This window comes from Pyrenophora tritici-repentis, chromosome 9 (assembly GCF_003171515.1).
Source record: "Pyrenophora tritici-repentis strain M4 chromosome 9, whole genome shotgun sequence".
Lineage (NCBI taxonomy): Eukaryota > Fungi > Ascomycota > Dothideomycetes > Pleosporales > Pleosporaceae > Pyrenophora > Pyrenophora tritici-repentis.
This window is the reverse complement of record NC_089398.1, coordinates 917,246-939,150: the sequence shown is the minus strand read 5'-3', so window position 1 is coordinate 939,150 and position 21,905 is coordinate 917,246. Positions and strand designations below refer to the sequence as shown.

Here is a 21,905-nt window from a genome sequence, read left to right as displayed (position 1 = left end):
GTCATTAGTACATATAAGTTTGGCCGTGTGGAGAACTTGCAGCAACATCTTCAACTTGCAGGCAACCATGTGTATGGCCGGCGTCGCAAATTTCTTCCAACTTTCCGTTCGTTGGCACTGTTGTCTCGCTCATCTTGCTTTTATGAATGGCATCTTTGGTAGCACTGGAAGATACCGTGCGCTTGGGGGTGGCTTTTCGATGCGGATTCTCGTTGTCCTTCTGGTTTCGAGGTGTTGGTTTAGATGAACGGACAGAGACATCATCGAAACGACCCTCAACTTGCTCCTCTGTAGTCGTAGATACCACATCGCTCCCTGAATACTCGGCGATGCGATGAAGCAGTTCAATCTGCTTTCTATGTCTAGAAAGCATGGCCTCAGTCTCCGTGCTCTCAGCCTTCTTCTTCTCTCGCAGGTCTATCTTTCCAGCCTTGGCTACTGTGAAAGCTTCTCTGATCAGCATGCGCTCTTTCGCATGCTCTTTTAGCAAGGCGTTGTGAACCGGAATGACGCTTTGGTTTCTAGGCAGTCGGAAGAACAGTCGCTCCCTCGTCTTGAAGATAGTATTGTGGTGCTGGGTGCGCTCCCGTGCTTCGTCGATTATCGCTCTCTCAGCTTTGTGAGTTTCTTTGGCCTCCCGACTCTTGTCGATAGTGGTGTTCATGGTTTCCTCAAGGTTGTGAATGGCGCAGGCGATCAGCTTCGCAAGCTCGTCTTTGTTCTCCATCTGAGATTGGGTCGCGGTTGGGATGCCCTGGCACAAATGTGAACAACGAATCTCTCTGGGAAGGCTGAGCTTGCATACTTGGTCTTTCGCAACCTTGGAAACGTTCGGCTCAGTAATGTTGCGCCTCTCCAGGTTCACAAAAGACACTGTAGAGGCCATGATGGTGTTGCTCGAGGTTCGATCCCAGCTGCGTTATAGTCGTATAGTCCAGTTGCACCCAGCAGAGTTGAAAAGCGTGTATCATCTTGTATCCGTTTGTAGCTACTAGCGCGGGGCCCTTAGTCGTCCGATGAGTGCAGGTGCATGGTGAAAGTGAGCGGTGATATACTCTCCGCTGAGAAGCGCGCGTGCGTGGAAGTTCTCATTCAGGGGGTGGAGTTAATCTTATGCGTTTGTTTGAGAGTGGTGGCCGCGTGTGGCTTGATGCGCCAGTTTGGGTTGACTGTATTGTACATGTATGCTCTTTAGTGACGTGCATGGCGTGTGTATGGTCGGTGAAGTCTTGCGATGTGGGCTGGTATCGATATGATGAAATCAATTTGCTTCCTAAGCTCATTCGCGCAATGAACCGTGTAAGGACATGCGTGGCTTCCTAATGTTATTTGCAGCAGATACACGTGGTGACAATCAAGAAGAGAAAGAACTCTCAAGTTGAGCAACAGCCACTCTCACCGGGGTCTCAAACCAAGTACTCAAGACATGAGGTTTCCAAAAGAATAAATAAAACACCCATGGCGGTTGCTCGGTCTGCTTAAATAGCAGGCAAACCTTGGAAAGGTGAGAGACCGGACGAATATGAATCAAATTCTCACCTCAACATACTCTTGCAAGAATGATAGCTATGTCAATACGTATTAGCCCTTCGAAGATTTCTCTGGGTGCATGACGCCGATATGTATGCTGCAAGCCCAATAAAGCGATGATGTAAACAAATCAACAAGCCGGCCCGGAAGCCGCAATGATGTGACTGAGTCATCGAACTTTAACTATGGAAGCACTCGGGCTCAACACATTCGTAAAGTCTTACGCAGCGTACAGTATTGCAAGTGTGGTATTACTCGCCGTGTCCTCGTTGCCGCCTATCGAGTTGAACCCTGTGATTCTTGCCTGGCTATCCATGATCTATTCTTCGTCAAAACAAAAAGGAAGCAGCTTTTTTGCGGGGTAGTTCGTCAACAGAACGCGTCTTGCAAGCATCAGGGATACTCAAGGTAGCTTGGACTAGTTGTTCCCCTACACCCTCAAAAAGCACGAACGTGAGGGTTTGTGGGGATGGCACACACAGGAAGAAGAAATATCGCTGAGCGCATACACATAACATGATCCATGGGCGAGCGGCGCACACGGGCGAGCGGCGCACCCCACCAACTTTACTCACCTTACTGATCTTAATCTACAATGGCTCAACGCAGCGCTACTCAATTACTATCAAATGAAGCAGATATTCAGCTTGCTATCTCATCTATTAATGCGCACCAGATCCAAGGTACCCGTACTGCTGCAGTAGTCTACAACGTAGCCGAAACAACGCTCCGCCGCCGACGCGCTGGTATACCTGCCCGACGCGATTGCCCGCCCAACTCAAGGAAGCTTACCCAGAGAGAAGAGGAGGTGATTATCAGCTATATACTTCAGCTAGATCTGCGTGGATTTGCGCCTACCTACACAGCTGTACGTGATATGGCTGATAAGCTGCTGGCTGCGCGTGGTGGAGAGCAGGTTGGAGTCAACTGGCCATCTACCTTTGTTAAGCGTACAGACAGTCTTCGGACGTGTTTCAACCAAGCGTACGATAGGCAGAGAGCTCTTTGTGAGGATGCAACATTAATAAAGAGGTGGTTTAAGCTTATAGAAGAGACAAAGGCTGAGCTAGGTATCTGCGATGAGGACGTCTACAACTTTGATGAAGCTGGCTTTATGATGGGCAAGATTACAACGCAGCTAGTTATAACAGGAGCAGAGAGGAGAGGCAGGCCGAAGAGTATTCAGCCAGGCAATCGCGAGTGGGTAACGCTGATCGCTGCTATCAGCGCTGCTGGCTGGTCAGTCCCACCGTTCCTCATCTTCGCTGGCCAGTACCACCTATCAGCCTGGTATAAGGAAGCTGAGATCCCACGCGACTGGGCGATCGCAGTCAGCGATAATGGCTGGACGAATAATGAGCTTGGAGTTGAGTGGCTAAAGCACTTCAACGCTCACACGCAGGCTCGTAGTGTAGGCGCGCGTCGCCTGCTTATTATTGATGGCCATAAGAGCCACCAATCTCTAGAGTTCCAGGAGCTCTGCAAGGAGAACAATATCCATACGCTCTGTATGCCTCCTCACTCATCTCACCTACTCCAGCCACTTGATGTTGGCTGCTTCTCGCCATTGAAGCGCGCGTACAGCCGTGAGGTGGAGAGCCTCATGCGCAACCACATCAACCACATCACCAAGCTAGAGTTTCTGCCAGCGTTCAAGGCAGCATTTGATCAAGCGTTCACGCCAGCCAATATCTGCTCAGCCTTCCGCGGCGCAGGCCTTGTTCCTCTACAACCAGAGGCTGTTCTATCAAAGGTAGATGTACAACTGCGTACACCTACTCCTCCAGCAGCTCTGCCAGAGGCTCCCTGGGTAGCTCAAACGCCGAGCAACGTACGTGAGCTTGAGGCTCAGTCAAGCCTAATACGTGAGCGCGTGCGCCAGCACAAGAGCTCATCACCAGCTTCAATTATTATGGCGATTGACCAGCTAAAGAAGGGCGCCGAGGTGATGATGCTCTCTGCTGAGCTGATGCGCGATCGGATCTCTAGTCTTGAGAAGGCCAACAGCGCAGCCTCAGAGCGTAGGCGGCGCTCTAAAAGGCGTATACAGAAGCATGGAGTACTCACAAAGGGAGCTGGAGAGGATATACTGGCTCAAAATGAGGCTGACCAGCAGATTGCTCATGAAGAGCGTCAAGGAGGAGCGCGATCAGGCCTTAGCCAGCGGGCTCAAAGGCGCTGCACTAGGTGCAAGGAGACTGGGCACAACTCGCGCACATGCAAGACTGATACTATTAATATAGAGTAATCTACTGTATTAATATCTAGCAATAATATTATCGCGTTGTTGAGATGCATCGCTTTAAAGTTGCAAAAGTTGGTGGGGTGCGCCGCTCGCCCGTGTGCGCCGCTCGCCCATGGATCATGTTATACATTGAAGCAAGGTCGCTAGCTAAATAGATATCCCCCCACATGCCCTCTATGACAATCCATCATATCCAATAAAAGGCCCATGCATCATAGCGGGTAAAGCATAAAGTCAGTTTCGCTGTAGATTCAAACAGCATGCCAGAAGGGTATCCAAACCGTAGTTTCCAAAAGAAACCAATTGCAAAAAACAAACAAGCAAGCTGCAAGCCAAGTTGCACCCGTCGTTTCCATAATCATAATAATTCGTAACTAAAAAGCTCCCTGCCAAAACGGTCAGGAACGGTTCTATTCGCGCAATAAGCCGCCAATGCCGAGACCTACTCCTTGATCAACGCGTCCGCGCTTTGGTGGACTTGTTTGAAGGTCGGTGGTAGACGCTACGCGCCCTCGCTTCAACTCGCCAGCGCGGCTGAGGCCATGGCCTTTCTTGACTTGTCCGAAGATTTTGCTTTGAATTAGATTCGATTGTGGTGCTGGGGCAGACATCATGCCCTTTGTTGGGGGCGGTCTTTGAAGGAGATTTCTTGCCATTTGGCTGGCTTGGGATTCAGGCACTTCATCTTCCTCTCTGTCAGTGAAAGCTTCCTCATCATCAATGCTAGACGCCGTGATGGTCGAGTTGCTGCTTTGGCGTCTGGTGTTCGAGGGCTTCTGCTGATGCTGGTAATGCGCTGGGGGTGCTGATTGAGGTATGCTGGTTGGCACAAACGCTGGTGGTGTGCGAGGTACCTGGGTACGTGGGTAGGCAACTCGACGGTTGGGCGTCTGAGGTATTGATGACAAGGACTGTGCGCCTCGCTGATGACCAAAGCGTGACTTGGGTGCGTGTATCCTGTTCGGGGTCGAAGGAGCAGTGGCAACCTCTTGGCTCAGCATCTTGTCGGCTAGCAGAAGAGCTTCAAAGTTGTTTTGACTTCTGCTGTCTTGAGAAAGAGGGGCTGGAACACGACCAACGCGAGTTCTGGGAGTAGGTTGGAGGGGGGTTCCAAAGTTGGATCGCGGCGAGGATTGCTCGATTTGCTCAAGAAGGGGAGCAATATGATCGCGGTTCTTGCGAATGCGTGTCTTGAGCCGGTCGTTCTCGTCCAAGACGCTAGCAAGCTCGCCTTCTCGGTGCTCCGTCAGGCGTTTCTGCTGTTCAAGCATATCGCGAAGCTCCTCGTTTTCGCTCTGCAACATTTGGTTCTGGCGACTCATGTCAGAGAGTAACATGGCATTGGCTGCATGTGCCGACTCCTGGTAGTTCTGTTCAGGGACTGCAATAGTGTTTTTGCGCTTCTCTTCGGCTTGCTGGAGGACGTCTAATTCTCGGTGGGTCATGGCTAGCTCAACAGCCATGCGGCTTGCGGCCTCCTGGCTCTCCATTACAGCCATGTTGTACTGTAGCTTGTAGTGGGCTGCTGAAAGCCGCATGTCGCGTAATGCATTGGACAGACTGTTGACCATGGACCGCAGTTCCTCAGCGGAAGCAGCATTGACCTGATCCTGCGGGTACAAGCCTGCTCCCATGTCTGTCAAGGCAGACGGCTGGTCTGGCAGCTTACTGGTAGGCGGCGGAGAAGTAAGCTGTGGGGTGGGGGGAGTAGGCGTCCGCATTGCAGCGCGTATGCCTGGGATCTGCGAAGACGGTGGAGGTGTCATGGAGGAAGTTGTTCGAGGTGCGGGGGAGATGAACTTGACACGGTCTGGGGACGCGAGTTTTGACATGCTCAAGGCCGCGGCCGACTCAGCAGGCGATGGGGAGCGCAGCTTGGGCGTTTCAGGAGGCGCATATTCGGTAGTAGGCACCAATGTGTCCTGCGACGGTTGGTATTGCGGTGCGTGGGACTCCATGCTGCCCGAGGCGCGATCGGCCTAGCGACGCACCACACTTGGAGAGGGTGTGCTGGAAGGGTGTTGGCGGGGTAGACGTGCGTTTTGTCCCGTCCAAGTCTGAGACGCGGGAAAAGACGGTGTCAAAGAAGCTGGGAGTACGGCGCGGGTGGTGGGGATGTTGGTGTGTATGACAATGCTCGGCGACGAAGATGCAAACAGCGGTGGCCGGTGTGCGCGTGTCGACGCGCGTTTGCACAAGAAGAGTCGTGAATGGGCTGCGACTACAACAAGTTCCCAAGGGAGATAAAGATGCGTTGGCAACAGACGATGCGCGCGGAACAAGCGTGACAGCGGAGAAGATGCTTGAGTAGCGGGTAGACCTGTCGAGGTTTGTGGGCCCGTCCGTCGTTCCTGCCACGGCGGGCACCAGCGCTAACCCCAATACGGGCGCGCGATGATGAAACTCTAAACATTCGGGGTTGCGATGGGTAACAGCAACGGCCACCCCCCGCGCTCAGACACGCAGCCGCTCCGAGCGCGGAGATTTGGCCTCGTGCAAAAGCAACCTGTCAGGAAACAAGTCGTCTTCCGTAAGCGGAGCACTCAGGGCCCTTTTTCTTGGTTGGGCGTGTGTTTCGCTTTGCTCGTTTGCATGAACGCCTCCCTAGCCATTAGGCGTAGCATTGTATAGCGCGCACGACCATGGAATCATCACCCGTCTCACGCCCGTCAGGCATCCCCCGACCAGCGCCATCCCGACTCCCGGTGCTTAGACCCTCAGGCAGTGTCTCGCAATTGCGGGCGCCAGCTTCGACCGAACAGCTGCGCAAGAAGCCGTCCAACTCGGCCATATCCAACATATCCAACGACCAACCCCTGCGGAGGAAACCGTCGCTCCAGTCTATATCGCGACCGACAGCATCGACACTACAGAAGAAGACATCGAGGGCATCGCTCGCCCGCTCCAACACCACCGCGTCGACCGCCTCGCAGCCAACGTCTGCCAACTCAAGCTCTGGTAGAGCTCCCCTGGCATCCAACCCTCGCCGGGCGAGCGGGATCCCCAGCTTTGGCCATCCACGTCATTCCATCACCTCTACCATCTCCTCGACTTCGAGCGACGCATCCGTTATTAGACGACCCTTTGCGCGCCCCCCATCTCGTCAGGCAAACGAGCAGTCAAGGCCAACCTCTTCATCTACCCCAGGCGAAGACGATACACTCGGTAGCCTAAATGACTTCAGGTCAGCATCAAGGGCGTCCTCGCGAGCCAGTTCAAGGGCAGGCTTCAACGAGGACGATCCTGAGGCAGACTACGCAGTCAAAGATGATGCGATATCCAAGGACATAGCGAGGAAGAAAAGTAGACAGTCGCTCTCAGAAAGAACCATAGAAAGTCTATCACAGCTGCCGTCGTCACCAGCACCTAAGAAAGGTAGACGCAGGTCGAGTTTCTTCAATGCCGACAACAGCATGCCCCCTCCGCTGCGACCAGCCTCCGCAACGTCGAACGGCAGTAGACCCTCGACAAGTGATGGCGCCCCACAAGCAGCACCAGCTACACCGAGGAGGCTTGGTGGCCCATCCAACAGACTGTCAATGACAGCTCCCGGCCAGCGAAGCGCCAGTGCAAGCGTCACTACATCTACTGTAACGCCCAGTAGAACAAACTCCGTGTCACGTTCCGTATCGACGGTTAAGAAGCAGCCATCATCATCGACATTGTCTACTACCCAGAACCTGCAGAACACGCCCAAAGCTCGACCGCTATCAACAAGCAAAAGCCTTGCTACGCGAACACCGAAGCCCAAACCATCACTAGGCAATGTTTTTGGTCAGGCTATTTCACCTCCTGGAACTGCAGTCGCCTCGCCAAATCGTGATACCCCTGTGAAGAAGACACCAGACACTGTCCGAAGGGTTCCCAGCTCTTCCGTCGCGCTGCGCGATCACATTGCGAAAGCCAAGGCTGCAAAGAAGCCCGACGTTACCGAATCGCCCCCCAAACCCGCAAGTTCTTCCAACGCACTGCGGGAACAAATCGCAAAGGCAAGAGCAGCTGCTAAACAGGCAAAGACCGAGCCGGTGAGGAACAACACTCCGCCTACAGATGTCATCGTGCCTGATCCTGCCGAAATTGCAACTTTTGACTTTGGGCTCGAAGATGATCCTTTCAACCAGAACCCAAAGGGTGGCAAGTCTGTATTGCGACGACGTATCGATAGCGCTCGTTCGGACGGGCGCCTGAACATTGCGGCAATGGGATTGAAGGAGATCCCAGACGATGTCCTCTCCATGTACATTTACGATCCCAACGATACAAAGGTTGCCTGGGGCGAGGTCGTCGATCTTAGCACCATCTTAGCTGCTGATAACGAGCTGGAGATTCTTCCAGACAGCATGTTTCCGGATGTCACAGTCGAAGACATGGTGGATTCTGACGAGGCTGGGCCTCAGTTTGGGGGAGTCCAGAACCTTGATTTCCACGGCAACCTGCTTCGAGAGCTGCCAGTCGGCATGAGGCGACTCACCCAGCTATCAAAATTGAACTTGGTATGTACTTGTGAACCCTCACTGCGGCTTATGATGATTATGATGCGCGTGTGGTGTACACTGCTAACACACCCCAGTCAAGAAACAAGCTATCTATGGATATGCTGGATGTTATTGCTCAGATACCAACACTGCGGGAACTGAAGCTGGGAGAGAACGATCTCCAAGGAGACCTTTCTCCAGCCCTTTGCAACCTTACTGGTTTAGAGGTCCTCGAGCTACAATCCAACAAACTGACTAGCATACCGATAGACATTGAGCGCATGGCTCAACTACGAACGCTTAATGTTTCTGACAACCAGCTGCGTTCTATTCCCCGTCAGGTCTTTTCATCGACCCTCATTGAACTTCACGCATCGAAGAACCGCCTCGGGGGCACACTATTCAGCATAGATTCTGTATCAGCCCTACAGGAGTTACATGTGGCACAGAATTCACTTACTTCTTTATGCGACGGCGATGCAATGGACTTGCCTGCCCTCAAGGTTCTCAACGTTTCCACGAACCGACTTACGTCTCTACCCACTGTCTCGACCTGGGTTAGTCTAATCACGCTTCTAGTAGGCGAGAACAAGCTTTCGGCCTTGCCGGAAGGCTTCGTCACTCTACACCAGCTCCGTACTGCGGACTTTACAGGAAACGACATTACACAGCTAGATGAGAAAATAGCTCTTATGGAGAGTCTGGATCATCTCACAGTCGCTGCGAACCCACTGCGTGATCGCAAGTTCCTCACCATGGGCACAGATGAGATGAAGCGTGACTTGGCTGCTCGACTGCCAGCTGATGAAGCTCTAGCCAATATCGACGAAGACCTCGATAACGCAGTTGAAGAGACTCAGACCCAATGGCAACTCACTCCTTCAGGCACCTTGGATCTCGCCGACAAGGACATGAGTGAACTGGAAATAGATGATGCCACATTGGAGGTCTTCGCAGAGGGACTCCGTCAACTACACCTGCAGCGAAACAAGTTCGAGGCCATTCCGTCCATCGTAGTGAAGTTTGACCATCTCACTCTGTTGGATCTCTCCAGGAACAACATCGAAGTCGCACTATCCGCTCCGCTCGATCTTCCACAACTCCGAGATCTTCGCCTCGCCAGCAACAAGATTACCTCTCTAACGCCGCTGACGACATACCTTACCGCACCTAATCTTGTCACTCTTGATGTTTCGATCAACCGCCTTTCTGGAATCCTCCCAATACTTCATGTGTCGTTTCCCTCGCTCACGACTCTGCTTGCTTCGGACAACAAGATTTCCGAAGTATCCGTCGATAGCTTGACCAATCTGAGGATCGTGAATCTAGGCAACAACGACATTGAGCGTCTAGAGCCACGCATCGGCCTGCTCCAAGGCACCTTGACGGGCCTGGAGGTCGAAGGGAACAAGTTCAGGGTTCCCAACCGACAGGTGCTCCAAAAGGGAACAGATGCTGTTCTGACATGGCTCAAAGACAAGATTCCAAGGGAGAGTTGGAAGAGCGCTGATAGTGCAGGGACTGAGTTTTTCGACGCTAATGATGGGAGCTTTTAATCCTTCGTTTTGGTGTATTAGGGGTTCTGTTCTGGGGGCAATTGTTGTGTGACGGAAGCACAGATTTGGGTTCAGGTGGATTGGTTGAGTTTCCACCTTTTCTAAGATACATTTTTACGCTTTTTGTAATTCATTCTTGTATAGTAAACGCCCGATATCAATGGGTAAATAGGGATCTGTTCATATCATCTTCTCATTGTGACTAGTTCTCCATGCGAGTGTTAATTAGATGTTACATCTCCAGAAACTTGAGACAGAAAACCGACCTCAAAACCACTTCCAATCAGGTGTTATGTGCTGTCATTTCGTACGCATGTCGGCGTGATATTCAGTAAGATGAGTCGGTGATTGTTCGGTGACATCGGCCATTCCTACTAGGGGCAACGCTAACCCCCGGCGCAACGTTTTGCCGGTCACTCGGCTCGCGCACGAGAGCGAAAATTGATCGCGAACTTCGACATTTCTCCCTGACAGCCGTACGATAACTAACCACCAGGTCCGCCATCGAGGTACGTCAAGAACCCATGCATCGCGCATTCGAATCATTAAACAATCGGCGCTGCGATTGATTCAGAAAAGGACGACGAGGGCTGACAAGCTTGCGATAGACAATCCGACACAATGGCGATCAAGCACAACCAGCAGATCCAGAAGAACCATTTCCACAAGGACTGGTGAGTATACTAGGTACATATTCTTCATATTGAGTAGTGCTGACTTTGACAGGCAACGCTACGTCCGCGTGCACTTCGACCAGGTAATTCCCCTCTCACCTTGCTGAGAGTTGTGGCGCCTGTGTTTAGATTCTGACACTGCAAATAGCCTGGCAAGAAGAAGTCCAGACGCAATGCGCGTGTTGCCAAGGCTGCAAAGGTCGCCCCCAGGCCTGTTGACAAGCTGAGGCCCGTCGTTCGCTGCCCGACTGTCAAGTACAACCGCCGTGTCCGCCCCGGCCGTGGTTTCTCTCTCGTTGAGTTGAAGGGTACATATCTTCTCGTACTTTCTCGAACAGCACGTACTGACAGTAATCAGCCGCCGGTATCCCCCGCAAGTTCGCCCGCACCATCGGTATCTCGGTCGACCCTCGCCGCCAGAACCTCTCCGAGGAGGGCCTCAAGGCCAACGTCGAGCGCCTCCAAGAGTACAGGAAGCGTCTCATCCTCTTCCCCCGCCGCAACGGCAAGACCAAGCAGGGTGATGCTTCCGCCGAGGACGTCAAGGCCGCTAAGAGCGCTGACAACCTCGTCCGCACCACCTCCGCTGCCCTGCCCATCAAGAACGTCGTCGAATTCGAGGAGGGCCCCATTGGCAACTACGAGGCTACCGAGAACGCCTACAGGAAGCTCCGTGACGCCCGCTCTGAGGCCCGCCTCGTCGGTGTCCGGGAGAAGCGCGCCAAGGCCAAGGCTGAGGAGGCTGACTCCAAGAAGAAATAAACTTCTCGCTGAAGTGAATGTTTGGTTCTTTGCTATGGCTTATGACGGTACAAAAGTCAAGATTACGATTCGGCAATGGGTTTTCCCAGCGTGGGCATCCCCAGCATGGGCGGCGTCATGGTTAGGTCTGTCAAAAATGACAGCATGTGAATGATACCTAGTTTTCCAAATGCAAGCCGTGCCTCCCATGTTTCTTAGTGTCGTAAGACATCATTCTGTCGTTTTCCTCGTCCGAGTCGTTTGCTTTCTGCCGGAGCCTGCACTCATTCTCACAAATATTACAAAAACAGGATGACACATGACCATAATTGCTTACCCATCTCGTAGAGATTAGTCATTGTTCTACCATCACTACATGTATACATTTTACCCTGGCCAGCTCAGGTGATGATATATTATCAAGTGCTGCTAGCTAACATACAACAAACCACTCGTTTACCGACGACAGAACGACGCACGCGTTACCCAAGTGTACTTCCCATCGTCATCGACGAACTTGATCATGTATCTCGCCTGTTGGCTCTATTACAACTCTTTCTCTTCCAAATCAACGTCGCCAAACACCGTGCAGTCATCTTCAGCACCAATAACACCACCCCTTCCTTTCCACCCACGTTGACGTTGCACGACATCCAGCCCCCTGGCTTCCCCACAACATGCCATGTACTTACAGCGCAGATCCCCATGCTCCGGTATCACATGCAGCCTCACACATTGTGTCGAAGAATTAATGCAGCAATATCGAGCGTTTTAGCCGAATGGCGGATACCTATATTAGTCCCGCAACTGCCGATCGTTCGGGCATATTGGCCACGAGGAGGTAGCAATAAGAGTGGGATCAACCAGGTTTTCGATTCTGATGTAGCGCTCGGTGGTTGTACACTGTAATATATGAATGGGGGACTTGTTGGGAGAGGTAGGTGTGGGGAGTCGGCAGTTGGGGTCGTTGGAGGTAGGAAAGATGGAAAGGGACATGTGGAGATGGACAAATGGAGGGTGTGCTGATGGGATAGATGAATTAGGGTGGGTATGAGGGTTTCTTGGGATCGGAGGGTTGTGTGTGTGGTAAGGCTTGGAAGATGTGCCGTCGGAGGTATTTCTTTGGGGAGGGTACTTCTTCTCCGCTGTCGTTTTTCTTTCTGCAGCAGCTCAACTTCTTCTGCTATATCGCTCAGTACTCTATTGTTCATCTTTTCCTGTCGTATACAATGTATCTTGCACCTCTCCTCTTTGCGGCCCTCGCGCAGGCAGCGCCCCAGTTCGGTGGCTCCCAGGGCTTCACCATGCTCCGCTTTGGCTGTGCGCAGTCAGTCGTTGATCGAATCGATCCGCTGGTGAACCCAGGCGTGGCACCCTCACCGCATATGCATCAAGTGGTTGGTGGTAACGCCTTCAACATCTCCATGCAGTCCACGGACATCTCGAAGTTGGCGACTTGCACTACATGTGGGTACTCTGAGGATGTAAGTTGATGAGACCCAAGAGGATTTATGGACAAATGGAGCAGCACTGACATTTTAAACGATAGTTGAGCAACTACTGGACGGCAAACATGTACTTCAAGGCCAGGAACGGAACGTACAAGCGTGTTCCTCAGGTTCCTAACAGGTCAGTTGGTCTTTGGCTTCGTATTGTTGATGTTAGTACTTACAATATGTCAGGGACCTCTTCAACGACAAGTACACTGGGAAGACTACCGGTGGCTTCGTCGTTTACTATGTTTCCGGTGGCAAGAACGACGTGACGGCCTTCAAGCCTGTAAGTCGACTCACGTGTCTTCAACATCGCACTACTTGCTGATACCAACGCAAAGGGCTTCCGTATGCTTGTAGGCGATGCGGCAAATCGCGTATCGAAGGGCCGGAAGTCTCAGACTTGCTTCCGTTGCTATAGCGGGCCCAACTTTGGCGGAGATAATGCTGCGCCCTGCCAGGACGCCACGTATGTTTCCAATTGGATAACTTTCCGATATCGCTGCTGACTCCCATAGTTTGGATACCGAGGGCTTTCCTACCAAGCCTTGCCCTGGTGGCATCCGCAGCAACATCCTCTACCCAACGTAAGCAACCATGTACAACAGTGTGCTTAGTGCGACCCAACTGACACATGTCTAGATGCTGGGATGGCAAGAACCTCGACTCGCCCGACCACAAATCCCACGTTGCGTACCCCACGAACGGCCCAGCTATCTTCTCCGGCACCAGTACCGGTGGCGCATGCCCATCAACACACCCCGTCAAGATCCCACAGATCATGCTCGAGGTTTGTTACCTACCCCCCTGGCTCCTCTTCATCGCGACTAACCTCATTACAGATTGTCTGGGACACCACCAAGTTCAACAACAAAGCTGAGTGGCCTACCGATGGCTCGCAGCCCTTCTATCTCAGCCAAGGTGACAACACGGGTTATGGCCAGCACGGCGATTATGTCTTTGGCTGGAAAGACGATTCGCTCCAGAAGGCGATGAATGATGCAAAGGGTTGCATGGGTGCCAACTGCGGTAGCTTGAAGACGCAACAGCCTGCTGATGGAAACAAGTGCGTTGTTCCGAATCGGGTCAAGGAAGAGCGTGATGGCTGGATGACGTCCTTGCCTGGTATGGACGGTATGCCTATGTAGACTTTTTCCAGCGGGGTAGGGTGTCGTTGTGCGTGATAGGTAACGTTTTGTAGACCGACTGCTTTAGATGTTCCAAGATAACACGTCTTATCTCAGTTGAATTCATTGTTTTGCAATTACTATCCTTAGTACAGGCCCGTACCAGGACAATTGAAGATCCCAAAGGAACGCGGCATGTCGAAAATTAGGCGAGAAAGACTGACCTGATCGTGACTGCCACAGATAGTTGTGATGACCATCACAACTCATGAGCGATTCTATGGTCCAGGTAGTACTATGTAATCGCATCCACAGCTAGCTGTAGATGGGGTGCGCAGTATTCTTCAAACGGGCGGAGATAGTTTGTATATAAGGGGAGGAGAGTGGCGCGAACAGAAGGGGAAAGCGCTACCACAGCCCTACCAGGTACCTACGCATCTACGTATCTGGATGGGGTTGTTTTTGGCTCTACTATACATATTAGAACAATTTGTAGGGATGGTATGTAATACTAAATCTGTATACACTAGAATATCTAACTGAAAACCAGCAGGATAGAGAAATAAGACATTGTAAGTCGTGACAGCGCCAATATAACGCTCGCTGATCAGATGAGCTAGCTCTTCAGTGGCTCCCAAGTCGACATATCGCGACCTTCGTGGAAATGTTTAGAGACATGACCCATCCGCGGATGGGTCGTTTTGAACATAAGGTTACAAAAGCCACACCAAAGGGACTTGGGGTCACGGAGTGATGGCTCCATCTCCCTTGACCAACACTCCGGAGCCTTGAAGCTCTTCCGCATAGAATCAGAAGTGTCAGCAAGATGGGTTCCCAAAACATGCTGTTTGAGGTAGTCTTTGCGGGTGAAAGTGCGTTCGGTAATGGCCTTGCCTAGACAAGCTGTGATTGCGTGTCCATGAGGTTCGGCGATTGCATCCATAAACACGGAGCAGAAAGTACAACCATAGTGTTGCGTGGATGCCCCTGTAAGCATACAGGTCCATACTCGCTCACTATAGCCATGTACAGATGTTTCGTGCCTCTTCCAACTACCAGCATTTTGAACACCTCGAGGCATTCCGTACATGGATACTTCATGCCAAGGCCAGGCAGAATGCTCATTGAAGCCGCATCGAATTCAATGCCAGTTCGGCCCTGTTGATGCCTTTGGTTACGGTGCCGACGACCTTTGCGCTTGTTTAATGTAACTTCATGGGTATTGGATATGGCTCGAAGCACTTGATGGCGAGAGTCTTCTCTGGGGCTTTCGTATGTCTGTGTAACAGTCGGATTGTAGCCGAGGGGTGTAGAAGGACCTGCCATGGACGACAGAGAATACAGGCTATCGCAACTTGGAAGCGACATATCGTAATCGCTATCTTTGAGAACGGGTTGCACATAGCTTGAATTCTTGAATGGCTCTTTTCCGGAACCTGCATGAACAGTAGTTTCATTGTTATGCTTCTTGGAATGACCCTCAAGTACTAAGCCCATGGTCAGTAAGTCCATCATATTCTGACTGCATGAACTCACAATGTTTCTCGCGGGCTCGGATATTGCGCAAACAGAATCCCAGTTGTACTCGAGATAGTCCAGACATAGAAGCTAGCTCATCCTTCTCTGCTGGTGTAGGGTATGGATTGGAAGCGTGATCATGAAGCCATTGTCGGCAAAGTTGTAGCCACCTTTTACGTTCATCCCTGTGGGGGATATCATGAGATTCGCTGCATAGCTGTGATGCGGCCTGCCCAAGATCGCGTTGGGGTTCCAAATGAGCTGTATCTCTAACTCCGTGATTGTGCGCTGATAAATCAAGACGTTGGTAGCCGTTACGTTGATCACAATCCAAGTTATCGAAAGTGGTGTTGGTCGAGTCATGGCCTGGCAAGAATTCTGTCCAATCGAGATTGTTTTCCTGCACCGAGCCATTGATGTGGGTGCCGAGAGATAGCGACGACGGTTGCGCGTGAATGTAGGGATATTCACATGTTCGATCGAGTGCAAGGTCACTCAGGCGAACCTAGTCGGGACGATGGGGCTCTTGATCGGTGCGGTTGAAATTCTTTAAGCAGTCGCTGACCTGCAGAAGGAGATTTATGATTTTAAGGCGATCATTGGATTGAAATTGTTCGCTTTCGTGATCGTTATGGTTGTGGGTATCATCATCTGTTTCGTAGAAAGGATACCTGGAAGCGTTAGCGTATTTGTAAAGCTAGTTGACATTTGGCACGACACAATCCAGCGTTGCCCAGATACAATGAAGAATAACGTCATCTCAGTCGAAAAAGGCTGATTTGCAATATATTACCTTCGCGAACATATGGTTTCTGGCAATAAATGGGATGACTGGTGAGACGGTTGACCACTGGATGCCTCGTGTTGCTGGTCCTTGCTCAGCGGTTGGTTCGCCATCACCGCTAAACCGTTTTGAGTTGAGCCGACTGTAAAAATACTCAAAAGTCAACGACAAAACGTTCAAAACAAAATTACAAAAGTGGGAAACAACTGAGACAACCTGGGAAGGCTATTAAGCTGTTTTTGAGCTCTGACATGAGTTGTAAGGCGACGCGAACAGAAGAGACGGTCCGGTCCCGCTATGCCAGAACGGGCATTTAAAACGAACATGTATGCGGGTGCATCGTGCATCACGTGAAGAGTGAAATCAATGCTAACTATCGAATTTTCACAACGCCATATCGTTGTTACAGCAATATCAATAGTAGCCAAGATACTACTCCAGAGTTACCTCATACTTGGTAGAATTCAGTAAGCAACACTGAAGCTTTCACATCTGACACGTGATTTATGTCCCACGCGAACATATCGATCTGCGACAGTGCCTCACGCAACAAGGTGAACATACGCCAGCTATGGCCAACTTTCATTGTTAAACATCATGGAAATCAGCAAGACAGTAGAATCATAGGTGGGAGTTTATTTCATATTCAACTCATTTCGCTACAAAAGCACTCATCGTATGTACAGCGTCTAAGCCTTGATCTCGCTAAGGATATCATCCGCGGCCTTCTCCGCAACCATGTACGTCGACACAGCAGTGAAGGTACCAGGAATATGTGGGAAAACACTGGCATCTACAACCCTCAATCCAGTGACGCCACGGACCTGGAACTTTGAGTTGAGAACAGCCATCTTGTCGTCATCAGCACCAATGGGGCATGTCGACGAGGCGTGGTGACCCCAAGCAGTGTCCTTGGCGTACTGTGCAATCTTCTCGGGGGTGTTGACGTCCGCACCGGGGAGGACCTCTTTGATGGGGACGAGTTGGCGCTTGAAGGAGTCACGGGCAAGGTTGACGGCCTCGGTGAGCGAGGTGAGATCCTTCTCATACTCACCGACACCGGTGTCGAAGTAGTTGTAGGTGATGTCCGGTACATCGAGAGGGTCAGCAGAGCGAAGAGTGACGGTTCCGGCGGTGTTGCGGGGGTGAGCCTTGAGAATGGCCCAGGTGAACCAGTCGTGCTCGGAGGTGGCGTTGTAGGCGTAGCCGGGGAAGTATCCACGGAAGTTGACGGGGCCACCGAAGGCGAAGATATCGTACTCGTCGCGCTCAGAGACACTGGACTTGTAGAACATGGTAGCGCCGAGACCAGGAGAGGAGTAAATGCCGCGGTTGCCGAGAATAGATTTTTCCCAGCGTTCCAGGCAAGGGTCAGGTGAGGCGGTGTTGAAGGTGCAGCCATTGAGAGCAGAGAAGTCCGAGGGTGCTTTTCCTTGGACATTTATCTCGTAGTGGTCCTGGAGGTTGGTACCAACACCAGGGAGGTCGGCAACAACGGGGATGTTGAATTTCTTTAGCTCATCAGAAGGACCGACACCGCTAAGCTTGAGGAGCTGAGGCGAGTTGTATGTTCCTCCAGCAACGATGACTTCGCGAGAAGCAGTGGCAGAACCGGGAGTTCCATTAGCGCCGCTGGACTTGGGGCTAGCCTTGTAGAGGTATTGGCCGTCAAGAAACTCAACACCGGTGGCACGGGGAGGAGTAACTGTCTGGTCGAATGTGACCTTGGTAACATGGCAGTTGAGTCTGACATCGAGAGGGTATCTCTTGCTGCCGTCGGCGTTCTTAGCATCACGAACTGCAACGACGAACTCGCGAGATCCAACACGTTTGCCATCTGTGGTAGAGATAGGGATCTGGTAGAGAGCGGGCTGCTTGTCACGGCTCTCGGTGTCGGCGTTGGCATCACCAGCAATGAGGGTACCGAGGTTTACAATGGCGTTGGTGGCGTTGCTAAGAGCGAATGCGGCACCGCCAATCACACTCAAAAGTTGAGGGTCAGAGGTGACGATGTCAATGGGTGCGTAATCGGTGCCAAGCCAGCCATCCTTGCCGTGGCCTTTACCGTTGAGCAGACCGTCGAGCAAAAGGTAGTGGTTGTCTTCCATCCTCTCAAAGTACTTGCGCATGTTGGACGCAGACCAGGAGTCGTCTCCAGTGAGGGTGGCAATACGTTCAAAGTCGGATCGGTGAGGGTAGACAGCGATGAGGGCGTTGTGTGCAGTGCACCCTCCGAGAGTTCCGGTACGAGGATACAGCGTACCTTTCATGACAGAGCCCGCGGGGGGGTTGAGACCGGTGTATATGCTGCCATCCGGAGTGGTGTAACTAGTCTTGTAGTCGCGTGCTTGTCTCTCTTCATCGGCATAGTGCTTTACGAAGAAGTTCCAGGCCAAATTGGGGTCCTCTGATGACTTTGCGTTGAATGCGGGAACGGTGTAGTTGACGTTGGCGCCTTGGTCATCACCAGCTTCAATGAGAAGTGTCTTATGACCGGCGAGAGCGAGGCGAGCAGCCAGGGGCTTTGACAATGGTTAGTAGAACTTCTATAGGTGCTCATGGTAGTCTATGACTTACACCACCACCAGCTCCGGAGCCGACAACTACATATTCGTAACCTTTAAGATCAACAGCCTTTGCTAGGGTAAGCAGAGCCGCGAGCCCGAAGATCTTGGGGAAGAACATTGTGATTAAGTATTAGGCAGGTACTTGTTCGCCCGTATGGGTATTTAAGGAAAGAACGACAGAGGCTGAAGAGTTGCCTGCTTGAACCATCCTCAAAGACGTCCCCTGCCTTTATGTAGATTCTTAACCGCATACGCAGCTCGCCCCTATTGAACCGAGCCGCCACATGCCGCGTCGGACGAAAATCACTGCAAGCAATGCGATGGCAAGACTCGATTGCGATGTTCAGTACGTACCGGTAGTGGCGGTAGTTGATCCTTTCTCAGCCTGGAAAATAATGCTTACGATCATGGCTGGTGTGTAGATCATATGGGTCTTCCAAGGGTACCCTGCGGGCTGCAATCTGGAAACGAGACAATTTGGCGTTCGTTCCTGTATGATGGTCGTTAACTTCAGCCTTTAAAAAAGAAAAGAAGAAGAACATTCCGCGACGCCATAGTCCCCATTTCATGATTCAACATGTTGTTGTTCAGTCTCGATCAACTTGGGAATGTACTACAGCATGAAGTGGCAGATGTGGACCTCCGCGGCTTCCGTATCTGACTTGCTTACGCCTTCCGCATTCTGATCCTCGCCGACATGAGTTCCACGTATGGAAATTACAAAACCCTGTCAGGGACATCTTACCCTGGTCTGTCAATTCGTGAGTCGGACCTCCCTCCCGCTTCGGAAGTGGGCTAGGCGCGTGGAGAAATCGTTCCAGGGATAGCGGACGCTAGCGCCCTACACAGATTAGCATCAACATGCACTAGAAACTTTCTGAACCTGGACTTCACAAAGGCTCGGGAACAAAGAAGACGTGGCTCTGTAGAATGCCGATTTTTTGCCCGACTGGGACATCGCGTCCACGTGGAAAGGAACGATGGATTTATCGGTAGATGAAAAAAAATTCGACTTTTTGCCACGAGACCCAGAGTAACTGACTCGGCTGCTCCACTCAACGCATGCTCGCCATACAAACGCCATCAGCCATGTTGAAATCGGCATTCGGCAGTCTCCACAGACCTTTCAATGCTCGCTCTAGCCCGCCTAGCCCGCAGCGTTAAGGCTTGCGGCTCTTTCCTCTGCGTCTGCACCTGTGCGCCATCCCGAACACGTGTTTTCGACCCTGGTTTACGGCTCGCCGGGCCATACTGCATCGGCAATACTTCTCACAAGCTGCAATTTCTTCCTCATGTCTTCGTATCCAAGCGAGTTTCCCTCAGCATGTGATGCGAAACCACACTGGGGGCTGACACAACACTGTTTGATAGCATCTTCGCGTGATTGACCAGTACCCTTCGCGATCCAATCTGCGGCCTGGTTGACTCTGGCAATCATCTCATCCTTGTCCTCGAGCTTGGGGAATTTGGAGGTGATGACGCCAAGTACGACATTCTTGTCCTTGGGAAGATGTGCAAGTGGCTCAAACCCTCCCGCGCGCGGGGTGTCGTATTCGAGGTAATACGTATCTACGTTGAGGTCCTTTTAACGTCAGCATGCTTGATTTCTCGTCATGAGTACTGGACCAACCTGGAACAACTTCTTCGCAATGTTGTCATATGCACCTTCGGAGAAATGTCTGCTTCCTACATAGTTGCCGCGGCACAGATGGATGCCGAGGTGCATGTCCGCGGGACGTTCAAAGCACTTGTTATAGAATCGGACGTAAGAATCGAACATCTCATCAGCTGACTTGTCATTTGTCGTGTCAGCCTTCCAGCCCGCTAACATGTCGTCCGAGCAGAAGTAAGCGAGATTAGGATCATCGATCTGGATATTCCTGATCCCTTGCGAATGTAATATCTTCAACTCTTCTTGGTATGCCTTGGCAACGTCATCGAAGTACTCTTCGTCATTCGCATAGACTTCTTTCGGATAGGCCCTTCCGTTCATGTAACGGAAGTGGTACCATGAAGGCGAGATCAAAGTAATCTTGATATTCTTCCACTCGCTCTCAGACAGGAGACTCTTCATCAGATCGACTTCGCGCTGGTTGCTTGACTTTCCGGGGTGCTTGATTTTGTCGACGCAGACAGTGACATGGTTGGGCACTTCTTTTGCTTCCATGAAAGACTTCACGTCAGGCGCGTAAGCTCGGAACATGTCCTTATTATAGCCTTTTAGAACACCAAGCTGGAGCTCCTTCATGCCATGGAGCGTCTCGAAGAACGTACCCCAGAACATGTGTCTAGCTCAGGTTAGTTCAGACCCTGGCTTGAAGGTTCTGAGTTGCTGACCTGGTGTATTCTCCACTTGAGACAACCTTGAAACCACAATCTTGTTGGGTCTTGATGACCTCCGCGACGGATGTGTCCTCCAGAGGTATGAGGTCCTCTGGCTGCGCCTTGCCTGAGGCGACGTCATAACGCTTTTGCACCAGCTCCTGCGGCCGAAGCAATGAGCCAACGTGCTCAGCGCGGAAAGGTGGGCTTCTCTTCAAGGACATGGTTGACTCAAGGGGTTGAATAGCTCAGGAAAGAGCGAAAGACGAGAAGAAGTATTTGACAGAAAGTCTTGCCCCTCATCTTGTCCGCCGCTTGCCCCGCAAACACAACTGAGCACAGCCGCTCAGCCAGAACCGCTGAATTCTTTTGCCAGCCTGCCATACCCTGCTATCCCCTGTCGAGGTGCATGTAAGCGAAGTCCAAATAGTGGCCACTCATCGGATTGGAAGGGTTCAGTACATATGATGGCGCGGAGCGGGGCGGCCAATGTGGGATCCAGCTCGAGCTATGGTGGGGCCTACGATGGATAAGATGAGGTGTGCGTAACACGTCGTGCCGCGAGCTTCCACATCGATGGACTTTTCATACCGTGAGTCTCCTTCCAAACTCTAAACCAACAGCCAGTCGTCGCATTCGCAGTCATCACCGAGTCTGCGTCCTCATTCTTATCCAGCTCTTGGTTCAGATGCATGTCACGTTACATGTCCCACAGGGCGTGTAAGAGAATTGGAGAAAGGATCGACGATGAAGATTTGGCTATGCTGCGGAGTATACTGGGAGGTCCACAATCCGTTTGGCAACCCCAAGAGACGTGAAGCTGTCGATCAGCAGTTGTTTGTTGTGCCGCAAGATGGTAACAGGAAGGCGCAG

General features: G+C 51.7%; 8 protein-coding genes across 8 annotated transcripts; 4 read left to right on the top strand and 4 right to left on the bottom strand.

The window, feature by feature from the left end:
• Nucleotides 1-4: 4 nt before the first annotated feature.
• PtrM4_147190 (uncharacterized protein) lies at nt 5-886 on the bottom strand (the record flags this gene model as incomplete). The annotated part of the gene is made up of 2 exons (XM_001938804.2): nt 5-754; nt 806-886. The coding sequence occupies 2 exons, from the start codon at nt 884-886 to the stop codon at nt 5-7; spliced, it is 831 nt and encodes a 276-aa protein (XP_001938839.2).
• Nucleotides 887-2,125: 1,239 nt separating this feature from the next.
• On the top strand, nt 2,126-3,778 carry PtrM4_147180 (uncharacterized protein; the record flags this gene model as incomplete). The annotated part of the gene is made up of 1 exon (XM_066109905.1): nt 2,126-3,778. One exon carries the CDS (start codon nt 2,126-2,128, stop codon nt 3,776-3,778), a length of 1,653 nt encoding a protein of 550 aa, XP_065959888.1.
• Nucleotides 3,779-4,185: 407 nt separating this feature from the next.
• Nucleotides 4,186-5,733, bottom strand: PtrM4_147170 (DUF3295 multi-domain protein; the record flags this gene model as incomplete). The annotated part of the gene is made up of 1 exon (XM_001938805.2): nt 4,186-5,733. The coding sequence occupies one exon, from the start codon at nt 5,731-5,733 to the stop codon at nt 4,186-4,188; it is 1,548 nt and encodes a 515-aa protein (XP_001938840.1).
• A 684-nt stretch (nt 5,734-6,417) lies between these two features.
• On the top strand, nt 6,418-9,806 carry PtrM4_147160 (Leucine-rich repeat (LRR) protein; the record flags this gene model as incomplete). The annotated part of the gene is made up of 2 exons (XM_066109904.1): nt 6,418-8,268; nt 8,346-9,806. 2 exons carry the CDS (start codon nt 6,418-6,420, stop codon nt 9,804-9,806), a joined length of 3,312 nt encoding a protein of 1,103 aa, XP_065959887.1.
• Nucleotides 9,807-10,427: 621 nt separating this feature from the next.
• On the top strand, nt 10,428-11,242 carry PtrM4_147150 (60S ribosomal protein eL13; the record flags this gene model as incomplete). The annotated part of the gene is made up of 4 exons (XM_001938807.2): nt 10,428-10,480; nt 10,533-10,563; nt 10,629-10,788; nt 10,839-11,242. 4 exons carry the CDS (start codon nt 10,428-10,430, stop codon nt 11,240-11,242), a joined length of 648 nt encoding a protein of 215 aa, XP_001938842.2.
• Nucleotides 11,243-12,450: 1,208 nt separating this feature from the next.
• PtrM4_147140 (DUF1996 domain containing protein) lies at nt 12,451-13,862 on the top strand (the record flags this gene model as incomplete). The annotated part of the gene is made up of 7 exons (XM_001938808.2): nt 12,451-12,705; nt 12,771-12,850; nt 12,904-13,000; nt 13,056-13,183; nt 13,233-13,301; nt 13,357-13,504; nt 13,557-13,862. The coding sequence occupies 7 exons, from the start codon at nt 12,451-12,453 to the stop codon at nt 13,860-13,862; spliced, it is 1,083 nt and encodes a 360-aa protein (XP_001938843.2).
• A 2,970-nt stretch (nt 13,863-16,832) lies between these two features.
• Nucleotides 16,833-18,828, bottom strand: PtrM4_147130 (BetA, Choline dehydrogenase and related flavoprotein; the record flags this gene model as incomplete). Its single annotated transcript, XM_001938809.1, has 2 exons — nt 16,833-18,665; nt 18,721-18,828. 2 exons carry the CDS (start codon nt 18,826-18,828, stop codon nt 16,833-16,835), a joined length of 1,941 nt encoding a protein of 646 aa, XP_001938844.1.
• Nucleotides 18,829-19,941: 1,113 nt separating this feature from the next.
• On the bottom strand, nt 19,942-21,256 carry PtrM4_147120 (MetE, Methionine synthase II (cobalamin-independent); the record flags this gene model as incomplete). The annotated part of the gene is made up of 3 exons (XM_001938810.1): nt 19,942-20,292; nt 20,341-20,998; nt 21,048-21,256. The coding sequence occupies 3 exons, from the start codon at nt 21,254-21,256 to the stop codon at nt 19,942-19,944; spliced, it is 1,218 nt and encodes a 405-aa protein (XP_001938845.1).
• Between the last annotated feature and the right edge of the window lie 649 nt (nt 21,257-21,905).